Source organism: Lissotriton vulgaris, chromosome 2_1, assembly GCF_964263255.1.
Source record: "Lissotriton vulgaris chromosome 2_1, aLisVul1.2, whole genome shotgun sequence".
In the NCBI taxonomy this organism is placed as follows: domain Eukaryota; kingdom Metazoa; phylum Chordata; class Amphibia; order Caudata; family Salamandridae; genus Lissotriton; species Lissotriton vulgaris.
This window is the reverse complement of record NC_141687.1, coordinates 891924511-891937028: the sequence shown is the minus strand read 5'-3', so window position 1 is coordinate 891937028 and position 12518 is coordinate 891924511. Positions and strand designations below refer to the sequence as shown.

The window sequence follows — 12518 nt, the reverse complement described above, 5'->3', positions numbered from 1 at the left end:
AGAAAAAAAGATGGTTGTCCTCGTTATGCCATCTTCAGGGAAGTGTAGAGACCTCACACAATCCCCGGTTTACAAACCTTTGTAAATCTTGTATTACGTGAAATCCTTAGGTGGATGCATGGGAGAGCCCATGCACAACCCATGGAATGCCTCCCCCAATGAACTGTAACACAATGCCGTGCATAAAGTTGAGTTACTTTATATTTTTTTTACAAAGCGACTCAAGGCGGCGCAAATCGCCGGTTGTGTGGCCTTGTAAATATCTACTAGCATTGCATTGTAGCTGTACCACAAATGTGGTGCAGCCACCACCCAAATGTTACTAAATATGGCCCTTCTTTGGTAGCCTATTATCTGTTTTACCCATAATGGAGTAATCCAGTGCCCAGATGAATGTATTTAGGACCAGGCATGGAATGTAGTGTTTGCCAGCCATGAGATTAAGTTTTGTGTGCTCTTCTGTGGGCCCACAGAACAGGTTCTGAATCTCACCTAACCAAGGACAGATCTAGGCCTTGGCCTTGGCACACATGTTAAATTAGCATGAGGGCAGGGTCAAATAAAAAGTCAAGATACTAGTTTCACAGGTAACCTTACACTCAGTCCAGGGGCACATGGCGGTTCCCCATGCAGGGGACATTCCTGTCCCAACAATATGAAATAAGAACAATGACCCACGTGTAAGCAGCTACTAAACCACAGCAACTTGCTGATCAGCAAAACTAGCAAAATGTGGTTCTTAAACAGACTATAGACATCCATCAAAAAATGTAACAGTTTATTCAGCTTACAAAAAAATATACATTGCATAAGTTTCCGACGATCTCGAATCAGTAAACAAATTGCTACAAAATGCCTAATAAAAAATAAAACACAGTTTGAATCTCACTTCGGAGTTTATGACATATGTGCTTCTAAGATTCATAAGTGCGTGTGTTCTGTAACTCAAGGAATGAAAATAAATGTCCATGGTCTGTTGAGGATGCCGTTGCTCATGAGGCAAGAAGGCTATTTTCTAATCACACAGATGGCTGTTCCAGTGGCGTAACAAAACCTCAGCGTCCCGCTGCAATGTGAAGGTGAGGAGGCCCCCAATACACATCCCCTAACTGCCTTGCTGCTTCTGAGTGTTTTATGTGTTTTTAACTGGCCAGCCCAAGGGGGCCCCCTTTAAGGTGAACGGTGCGGGCCCCCCGGACTCTGGGGCTGTGGGTGCCTGAGTAACGCCCCTGGTAGGGTGACCAGGCGTCCTGGATTTGCCAGGACAGTCCTGGTGTTTCACCAGCTGTCCTGGCAGATTTCAGTTAATTTAGCTCATGTCCTGGTCTTTAAAAAGGGTCGACTGAAAACGGCGGGTTTTACTTTTTTATGTTTTACAAAGTAGGGATAGTTAACAGTTGCTCCAAGAAAGCAATTTAATTAAAAGCAAGCTCCTGGGTTTAAATATTGCATTTTATGTATGTTCTTACTGTCTGTTCTGTAATTCTCTGCCGAGGAGCGCTGTCATTCTGTGCGGTCGCTTGAGGTATAATTGTAGTCCTTCTTCTATTTTTGTGAAATGTCCCGGTTTTTGACTTTCAAATTCTGGTCAACCGAGCCCGGGGGTTGTTCTGGAACTGCGTTTGTAAACATGGTTATTGTTGCTTATGCACATATTTTGTGCTTTTAGGTCTTTTGTTGGTTGTCTGTCCTTTAGGCAGCTGGCGAGAGGAAGATGTTGAAAAATACAGCAAATATGACGCAGACAGTGTACGCCGCTATACAAATCCAGAAACGGGGGTCCCGAATCAAATTCTTGTCAAAGCTGCTAAAGACCACGTAACCGATTGTCATTCCTGCCAGTCCTCCTCCTATGTGAGCCACAAAGGACACCTAGAGGGACGGAAAGTATTAATTAAAACCCATGTAAGCATAATACTGTGCAAGGCAATATTAGAGCAAAAACACATGCAAAATATTTGTTTCTGGCATATTAGGACTGTAGAAAAACAATATGTCCTAACTTTCAGACAGAATGGTTGTACAGTTTGAGTATTTTGTGTCTCCTCCACAGCTTGGGCCGTGAAGTTTGCATTCAGATTTCCCAGCAGCTTGGGTGCATGAGGGGGAGCAAATACAGGAAGGTGAGTGTGTGGTATAGGAAAGAGTTATATTTGAAAGAAGGGTGAGGGATGGAGGTGAGGCTAGAAGATATGTGAAAAGAAGAAGTGATAAAGGAATGTATGAGCTATGATAGTAAGATAACTGTCAGGAGGAATAGTAAATGTGTGTGTGTGTTGCATTGAGAGAGGTGAGGACAATGGAGAGAAAGGACAGGAATAAGTTTGCCAATGAAACATGTGAAGCTTGTGATAGAGGATTGTAAGTGAGATAGAGAAAGTGAGGTACGTGTTAGGGTAATGTGTTTAAGAAGAGGAAGTAAGATGAATGATAAAAAAAAATCAAGAGAGTAGCTGTGAGAAGCAAGGTGGTGTGAGGCACAGGAGAGAGTGAGGATAATATTTGGGGAAGATAATATTAGGAGGATTTCTAGGCTGCCACCAGCATGGGGTGTCAAATTAACAGTGCAAGCAGCAAATGTGGCACCATTGCTAAAGAGGGTGTACAGTGAGGTACTTTGATCTAGGATGTCAACAATCCTTGTGCTGATGGGCAGGGAAGGTAAGAGGACATAGTGAGAGACAGGGGTGAGACTAAGAAAAATGCGAACAGAGTGAGAAAAGGTAGCCATAATAGATTAAACTGGGGTGGGAGAGAAACAGGTGTGAATAACGTTTGAGGGAGTTCAGGGTAAGTTCAGGGTAAGACAAAAGATGAAAAAAACAAATGAAGGTGGAGAGAGGGAAAGAGAGAAAAGGTGGCAGGTAGTGAATGGACAGAGCTACAGACTTTTTAGAGAGAAAGTGAGAGAGAGAAGAATTATGTTACTTACCCTTTAACCCTTTCGATGCTGATGACGAGCTCAGCTCGTCATGATGCACGGTTGAGCTGTGCTGATGACGAGCTGAGCTCGTCATGAACAATGGGAATAAGCATCCTGCAGCACAGGAGGGGAAAACACCTAGCAGCCAAGGTGTTAAGCATCTGTTCGTGGCATGTAGTGCTGTAGATTCACATGCTCTGCATACTCCTGCCATCTAGTGTTGGGTCAGAGTTGTGCAACTTGTTTTTCTTTGAAGAAGTCTTTAGAGTCACGAGGTAGAGTGACTCCTTCTCTCAGTAATAATGCGCATGGGCATCAACTTCTATGTTAAATTGCTTTCCCACAGGAGGGTGAGAGACTAGTGTAAGGAAAGTGACAGAATAACGATGTACATGCTAATAGAAGTGTGTAAAACGTAACTGCCATGGCCACAAGCATCTGGGGAGGAGGGAGGGTACATGTGAATCTAGAGCACTACATGTCACAAACAGATGCTTACAGGGTAATTAACTAAATCCGTTCAATGGCATGTGTGGCTGTAGATACACATGCCTCTGCATAGACTGTAAAGTAGTGCCTCCTTAGAAGCAGTGGCTAGCATTTGGGAGTTGCAATAGTTTGAAAAGGGGTACGTAGCACTGCTTGACCTACATTGGCTTGTTGGCGTGTTAACATTTTAACACAGTAGTGTTTAGTAAATGTATGTGGTGTAGACCATGTAGCTGCTATACAAATTTCAGCTATGCCGATATCTCCTAAAAAGGCTATAGTTGCTCCCTTTTGATGAGTAGGGTGTGCGCTAGGAGCTAAAGGTAAAGGTCTTTTGGCTTTAATGTAGCTAGTTTTAATGCATTTTACTAGCCATCTGGTTATGCCTGCCTTGGATATTGGGTTGCCTTTATGAGGTGGAGAGAAGGCTACAAAGAGTTGCTTTGTACTTCTGAATGTTTTAGGTCTATCTATGTAGAAAATGAGTACTCTTTACGTCTAAGGTTCGGCTAGCTCTTTCTACCACTGAATCATAGTTAAGGAAAAAGACAGGCAGCTCAATGGATTGATTGAGATGAAACTGAAAAACTACCTTTGGTAGGAATTTAGTATTAGTCCGAAGTACCAGTTTGTCATTATGTATTTGAAAGAAGGGTTCTTGTAAGGTTAATGCTTTGAGCTCACTAATTCTCCTGAGTGAGATAATGGCAACCAGAAATGCCACTTTCAATGATAGAAATTGAAGTGGGCACAAGTGTAAAGGCTCAAAAGGTGGACTCATGAGCATTTCATTAATGTTTTAATGACAGGAGTTCAGAAGAGTGATTGATGCTGTCTATTTTGGAGATAGGCAGCTATTGCAGCAAGATGCAATTGAATAGAAGTGTATGCTAAACTGGACTTCTGCAAATAATGCAAGTAGCAAATAAAGTCCTGTACAGTGGCTGTGATAGAACTGATTCGCTTATGTTGGCAGTAGCAAACAAAAGGTTTTTATTTTGCAACATGCTGTGCTCTGGTTGTGGATCTAAGTGCCTGTTTAGGAATATCCATACATTCTGATGACAAGTTTGAATAACCAAACTCTAAGATCTCAGGAGCCAAGTTGCTAAGTTGAGCATCTTGGGGTCTGGGTCTCTTATTTGAGCTTGATCCTCAGTGAGAAGGCCCAGCCTGTTGTGGAGCGTCTCATGTGGGACTACAGAGACATCTAGCAGTGTTGGGAACCACGGCTGGCGTGTCCAGGTAGGAGCTATAAGCTACATGTTGAGTGATGTTTATCTGAGCCTCCGAACCAGAAATGGAATGAGAGGGAAAGGTGGGAAAGCATAGGCAAATATCCCTGACCAACTCATTCATAGAGAATTGCCCTTGGATAGTGGTTGTGGGAACCTGAGTTTGAAGTTTGGGCATTTTGGGCATTTTGCATTTTCAGCTGTGGTGAACAGGTCTACGTGAAAACATCACTTTTGAAAGTTGGGAAGGAGGACTTGTGGGTGGAGTTACCATTCATGAGTGGTTTGGTGTATCCTTCTGAGTAGGTCCACAAAATCGTTGTCTGTCCCCTGCAGATATTCTGCCTACAAATGAATGTGATAGTGAAAAGCCCAGTTCCATATAGTCCGAGAGAGGTGTGACAACTGAGAATACTGCCCCCCCCCCCATGTTTTGTAGATAGTACATGGCTGTCATATTGGCCATCCGGACTAGAATAACCTTGTGAGATAGATAGGGAAGGAATGCTTTAAATGCAAGGAATACTGCTTGAAGTTACAAGTAATTAATGTGTAGAGACTGATGCTTGGCATGCCATAGACTTTGCATTGTGAGGTTTTGTAGCTGTGCACCCCAACCCATCTCTTAAGCGTCTGTCGTTAGAGTGATTTGAGGTACAGAGTCCAAGAAAGACCGCCCTTTCAAAAGATTGTTAGGATTCCACCATTGCAGAGAACAGTGAGTTTGGTGGTCTATCAACACTAGATCCTGGAGCTGGAGCTGACCATTTCCCTGAGACCCCTGATGAGAGAGACATTGCTGAAGTGGACACATGTGTAGTCTTGCGTTGGGAACCATGGCAATACAATATGCCATCATGCTGAGTAGACTCTTAACAATTCGAACTGTGAGAGTTTTGTTTGGCTGGAATTGAGGTCGAAGTGTCTTAAAATTCTGTATCCAAGTGGGATTGGGGTAAGCTAACCCGAACTGTGTATTGAGAATTGCTCCTAAGTATGGTTGAAGTTGAAGAGGTTGAAGGACAGATTTGGGAACATTGATGATGAACCACAACTTGTGGAGCAGGTCTAATGTCAGTTGTATGTGTTGCTGACATTGCTGATGGATGCTGGCTTTGATTAGCCAATCATCCAAGTATGGGAATACATGAACCTTTTGTTGTTGTATATGTACTGCTATTACTGCTAGACACTGTGTGAAGACCTTTGGTGCAGTAGTGACCCTAAATGGGAGAACTTTGAATTGGTAGCGTTTCCCTGCTATGACAAACCTGAGGTATTTTGCGGTGAGCAGGATGATTGGATATATGAAAGTAAGCGTCCTTTAGGTCTAGAGTGTCCATAAAGTCGCACATCTGTAGAAGTGGAATGACATCCAGTAGAGTGACCATATGAAAGTGTTCTGCTAGGATGTAGTAGTTGAGAGGTCTGAGGTCTAGTATTGATCTTAGTGACCCATCCTTCTTTGGATTTAGAAAGTACAGGGAATACAGTCCTGTGCCTGGATGTTCAAGCGGGACAGGTTCTATAGCCCCTTTGAGAAGACGGGCTTGGAACTCACTTTTTAGCAGTATTAGGTGATCCTGTGATAACCTGGGATTGCGTGGTGGGATGCTGGGTGGGGTGGTAATAAGCTTCAGACAGTAGCCATGTTGGAGAATGGCTAGTACCCATTGGTCTGTTGTGATAGATTTCTAGCCTGGGTGAAAAAAACTATAGTCTTCCGCCAACATATGTTATGTGGTCGGGGGAAGGAAAGGCAAGTCACTGTTTGGGAGTGGAGGCTGCACCACCCGTTGAAGTACCCCTGACTCTTCCTTTGTGGTTATTACCCCTAAAGGAGCCTTTGTAAAACACTTACATGTAGATGGATTGGCCCTGCTTCTTCTGAGAAGTGGAGGCATCTGTGGCAATGGATTTGTATTCGCTCTTGTAGCCAGAGTGCCAGAGTGCAAAAGCGGGCACAAAGTGTAGGAGTTTGCAAGGCTCTTATAGCTTTCGCCGTATCAGTATCTTTTTTCCTTTTATCTAAATTGGAGTCAACTTGAGGGCCAAATAAATGTTATTTGTTAAAAAGTATGTTTAAAACTACCTGCTGAACATCGGGTCTAAAGCCTCCGCTGTTAAACCAGGCATGTCTCCTGAGAAATATGCTGGTATTAATGCTCCTAGCGAGCTGTGTCTGCTGCATCTAAGGCACATCTAATGGAATTATTAGTGATGGCCTGACCCTCTGAAAAATGTGTTGACCCCTTTGTTATGTTCCTCTGGTAGATGGTACATCAGTTCTTTAATTTTATCCCAGTGGGCCCTATCATAACATATGAGTAAGGCTTGGGAATTGACAATGCGCCAATGATTTGCTGAATGTGCTGTGACTTGTTCTCCAGCAGCATCAATATGTTTACTCTCCTTTTCAGGAGGTGGTCTCTGTTGCCTGACTATTTGCTCGTTTATGAGCTGTGGTAGCAACAATGGAGTTCTGTGACACCTGAGTAAATATAAAAAGGTGGTCTGGTGGAGCCGCTTTATATTTGTTATCTACCCATGGCATTATTACGTGGGCATGTACTGGCTCTTTAAATATGCCATCTGAGTGATGCAACATGCCATGGAGAATGGGCAGAAACTGTGTGTCTTTTTGAGTGGATGACAGTGTATCAAAGAGAAAGTCCTGTTCTAATGACTCTGTAGGAAGCTCAAATTCATGATAAGTAGCTGCTCTAGTGATCACCGGCTGGTAGCCAGTAGCATTTTCAGGAGGGGAGGGGCAAACTGGGTAAAGATCTGGGTTATTGGGGGTTATGGGGTCTGTGTCACAAGGGTCCCAAGGATCAGGGTCTCCTAATGGTTCTCCTATAACCCCTGTGGGTGAACCTGGAGGTGTATTTTCCAGAGGGTCCTGATGTTGAGAAGAAGGAGGGGATGTGGTGGTGATGCTGAAAGAGGTGGAGGAGGGATTGGTTGTGGCAGGCGATGATGTGTAGGGCTGGTAGCCTTGTCCTTTGTCCTCTTTTTAGAGGTATAGTAATGTCCAATCCCTCCTTAAAAGTTAATTGCCTCTTTGGTGGAGGAGAGACTATAATTCACTATGTGCCTTCTTGAATGTGGATTTTTCTCTCTAATGTCCATTTTTTCAAGTATAGGTTTGACCCGGGAGACTGAAACGGAGGATTGCTTTGAGGGTTTCGGTGCAGTCAATTTCATAATAGAGGCTATCGAAGTTTTTTTTCTGTTACCGAAGGAGATGGGGAGGCTGTTGCCATGATGGTCCAGAAGGCTTAGTGGATACCGTAGAATGTGACCGATCCAAGGAGGCTGAGCCTGAGAACTTAGCCTAGGTTGAAGTTTTCGTTGGTGGCCCGAAGGCGGGGCCTCCAAATTATCTTTTTAGATCTGACCATGGCCAGATGCAATCCGGCGACCTCTAAAAGTTGTAAGGGTGAGTGTTTGGAAGTCTTTTGGTTGGGGCAGGGTCTAGGGCAACAGTACTCACGTGTTTTCTGAGTGGCAGGGGGTATTCCAGTTCCTCCTGAACATCGGAGGCAGAAATCTCTTCGACTGAGAATGTCCCTTCTTCTTCGGCAGCAGGCTCTTCCTGGGTGGGCTCCCCACCAAAGATGTCAGGAGTTTCGTCTTCGCTGTGGAGAGACATCTCCAATCGATGCGCCTGTCAATCACATAGGGGCAGATTTACAATAACTTGCGCATCCCCAGGGATGCGCCAGTTATTGTGCGCCACAGCTCCGCCACCCATGGTGCGCCGCATTTACAATGCGGCGCACCATGGTGTAAGGAAGGGCAGATGCGTGACGCATCTTTTGGCGTACGGGCGGCGCATTGCTGGAGTCACATCGCAAGCTTGCGACGCAACTCCTGCAATGCACAGGGGCCACCCATACATTACATGGTGCGTCACTCCTTACGCCTGCTTCAAGAAGGCGTAAGGAATTGACGTAGCAGCTTTGGGAAAGTGACTCAGTGAAATCTTGTAGATTTCACTGAGTCACTTTCCAGGGGCGTTCCTGCGACGGAACGCCCCCCCCTGCACCGGAACGCCTACATGAAACCTGACGCAGGTTTCATGTGGCCCAGGGCCTTACACTGTGACGCATCTCCATAGATGCGTCACGTTGTAAATGCCTCGTAGGGATGCGCCACGTTTACGCCGCCTTGCGTGACGCAACAGCGACATAAATGTGGCACAAGGGGCTCGTAAATATGCCCCCAAGTCTTCTGGGGGCAGATTTATGTTAACTGGCGCATCCCCAGGGATGCGCCAATTAACGTGCGCCACAGTGCACACAGCTCCGCCACCCATGGTGCGCCGCATTTATAATGCGGCGCACCATGGTGCAAAAACGGCACAGATGCGTGACGCATCTGTGCCGGAAATGTGGCGGATTGCTGGAGTTGCGTCGCAAGCGCGACGCAGCTCCAGCAAGGCTCGAGGATGCCGCATCTACACAATGCTGCATCAAGACCTACGCCTGCTTCAAGCAGGCGCAGGGTTTTGACGCAGCATTGGACTGAAAGTGACTGAGTGAAATCTCATAGATTTCACTCAGCCACTTTCAGGAGGCGTTCCTGCGCTGGAACGCCCCCCCCCTGCGCAGGAACGCCTCCATATGGCGCAGGGCTTTACAACGTGACACATCCCCTAGATGCGTCACGTTGTAAATAGGGTGCATTGTTTGCGCCGCAGTTGAGTCAAATAAAGTGACGCAATTGCGGCGCAAGGGCCTCATAAATCTGCCCCTTAGTTTTTCTGAGCTGAAAGATTTGCAAGCATCGCTGTCGGCCTCGCGGTGATTGGGCGAGATGCGAATGTTACATACCTGGTGCTGATTCGTGTGTGGATATTTGGCTTGAGACTGCGGGCAAAATTGAAAAGTTATTTGTTCCATCAGAAACACATCTTCTGTACCGACGGTGCACGAGGAAGGGTAGGCCTGAGACGGGCGGCACCCAGCAGGGCGATCGGTCGAAGCCAGAACTGACAAAGGTTTTCGAGTGGAGCAGGAATGGAAAACGTGCGCTTGAGGAACAAGTTGCACAACTCCGACCCAACACTAGATGGCAGGAGTCTGCAGTACATGTGTATCTACAGCCACACATGCCATCGAACAATGGGAATTTTTAATAGCAAGATGGGGAACATTGAGGCAAAAGGAGCAATAGAGGTGTAAAACGAAATAAAAACATAGAGGTGTGTATTTTTTGTTTTTACCATTTTCATTTTACATGGTCACACCAGGCATATGCCTCTACCTACATCCTCTTTTTCACCATGAGCAGGGAAGGTCTTGTTTTAGCACAAGCTCAACTTTTGGGATTTAAGTTTCATTGGCAAATATGCCTGCGAATGACAGCAGTAGGATGCACAAGAAGTGACAGCAACAAGCCCTCTAGAGATGACAAGGGTTACAGAAGCAGTGGTGGCTGGCATGTTCCGAGTGTGGGAGGGCACAACAATAAACTTACCTTCCTCTCTTCACCATGCGACGTCCTACTACCTCCGGCGTGTTCTGTATTCCTCGGAAGCAGAAAAATGGCACTACTCAAACCTGATGCTGCTTTCACAGGATGAAAGCAGCACCCAGATTGGATAGAGCCGCCTCTCTCAGTCCTCTTAGGAGCACTGGAGGCATACACTTTCTCAAGTCCAGCTGCTGTATAAGACAGCTGGGTTAGAGAACTTTAAAATGCCATGTCTGGCTGGCCCGCCCTACACGGCTGGCCAAAGAAACATGCACATTTTAAAGTGCATAGCTCTCTGCAGCTGGCACTCAGCAGTGCTGGCCCCACTCCCTCCTGATACTTAGTTCAGGACGGATTGCTGAAAAAGAAAACGGTAATAAATAATATTTCTTACCATTTTTCATTTCTGGGGCTTGTCCGGTGACGGTCCTCCGTTCAAGTGGAGGAGCCGGTATACACCTGTTACAACGCATTTGTTACAACGCACTACTGTTACAACGCGACTTTTACAACGCATACCATTACAACGCATTGCGCTGGGGGGTGCTCTAGGATAGGGAATAAGTATAATTTACTATCCAACACCTTCCCTAGGGTCCACGGGGACTGGAGTTAGAATAGTAAATTATACTTACCACTATCCAGCACCTCAAAGCGCTATGCGTTGTAATGGTATGCGTTGTAATGGTCGCGTTGTAACAGTAGGTAGTTGTAATAGTATGCATTGTAACATGGTACATCCGGAGGAGCCGCACCTGTGCAGCAGTGATGACAGGGTTCTGAGTGACAGCAGAAGATCTTTTCAGGATTCTGATGTAGAGTATCACGTAAGCGGGAATGGTGTCATAACTTGTATATGTACTGATTCATCCACCTATACATTCCTCACAGTATGCTGAGCACCTGCTCCAGAGATATATTTGTAACCTATATGTCACTCACGCCTTAACTGTACATGTTCTGTGAGCAGTGTAAGCTGGTACTACTCTGCCTAGCTTAAACTGTACAGTGATGATTGGAATATTGCATTTGCCTTCTTCTGTGAGAGAGGGAAACTTTTTAGGGTAAGGACATTCAGTAAGAGGTTTGGCTCTTACAAGAGTTTTGTACTTCTTGTATGTTTAAGTCTATGTAGGGAAAGAAAGTACAACAGTAACTTCCCTTCTCTTGTGTCATCTTTAGTGTGTTAGCTACTTGCATTGTACCTGTTCTGTATGTGTTGGAGAACTGTATGATATTGATTTTATTAGTGTTATCTGTCCTTTACTTACACTTTGTGTTAGAGAAGGTTGAGCTGCTGCTGCCCAGTTTGTACCTTTGCTGTGTTATGAAGCTTAGTAGACAGCTTTCCACTATATGAAGGAAACACTTTTTGCATTGCCAATGTTTGTTTTAATGAATGTAATGAATGAAAGTGTAACCCTCACAAAATTGGGAGAAGATTTTACTTTTGGTTTTATGTGTGAAACAAGCATTTTTGTACATAGAAAAGATGAGATCCGAAAGAACTAAACAGCTGACAAGTGACTTCATGACACGTATAACACCTGAAGTTAATTCTGGCATTTTATCCAACAATGCTTTGCATGCTAGGATTTACAGTCCCTAATAGCACTGTTAGAAGCAAAACTACAACCCCGACAATAGAGTATGCTGTTTGATGAAAAGCCGAAGATTGCTGAAGGTATCTTCAATCATAGTGCCACTTGCAGACTTGTGAAATGAAAAAAAATGTCGTTCCTGACTTTCTACCTTTTTAGGTCGAGCTTAATAGACTGAACATGCACTGTCTGTAGCTAGACATATTGTTGCTTACCAATAACACAGATTGGACTTTGAGCCATTGCGTATCATTGGTTAACTTTCCTGTCACTCTCATTTGCCTGCTTCTTCTCCATGTCTCGAATTATTAATACTGTGTTTGCATCTCCCATGGAGCACTACTTCTTTACCATCTCATAGCCCTTTGCATGCTGATGACGGAACCGCTCCGTCATCAGCTGCGGGTGCGCTGTGCTGATGACGGAGCGGTTCCGTCATGGCCCAGCCGCCGCGCCTGCGCGGCGCTGATTTCGCGCCTGCGCGGGCGTTCTAAAGAGCGGGGCGGGTCATGACGGAACCGCTCCGTCACCAGCATAGCTCAACCGCGGCTGGTGACGGAGCGGTTCTGTCACCAGCATGCGGCCGCCGCGCGGCCGCCCCGCCCCTTTAGCGCTGCGGCGGAATAGCCGCCGCAGCAAAGGGGTTAATAGGCTAGCATCTCTGCTTCCTTTTGTAGCACTATTTTTCATTTAATGCTAAGCACTCCATGAGAGCGCATGTGTTTTGGATCTGTATCCCTCGTGTTTTTCTCTCCTCCCCTGCCCTCCGTGATGCTTAGGATCACCAGT

The 12518-nt window shown here is 45.4% G+C and overlaps 1 protein-coding gene across 1 annotated transcript in view; it reads right to left on the bottom strand.

The window, feature by feature from the left end:
• Positions 1-761: 761 nt before the first annotated feature.
• RHBDL2 (rhomboid like 2) overlaps positions 762-12518 on the bottom strand; it is a 204503-nt gene continuing 192746 nt past the window's right edge. Inside the window, exon 8 of the mRNA XM_086956430.1 lies at positions 762-1872. Within this exon, the coding sequence (XP_086812556.1) occupies positions 1693-1872 (180 nt within the window). The 3' untranslated portion in view covers positions 762-1692. The remainder of the gene's footprint in view (positions 1873-12518) is intronic.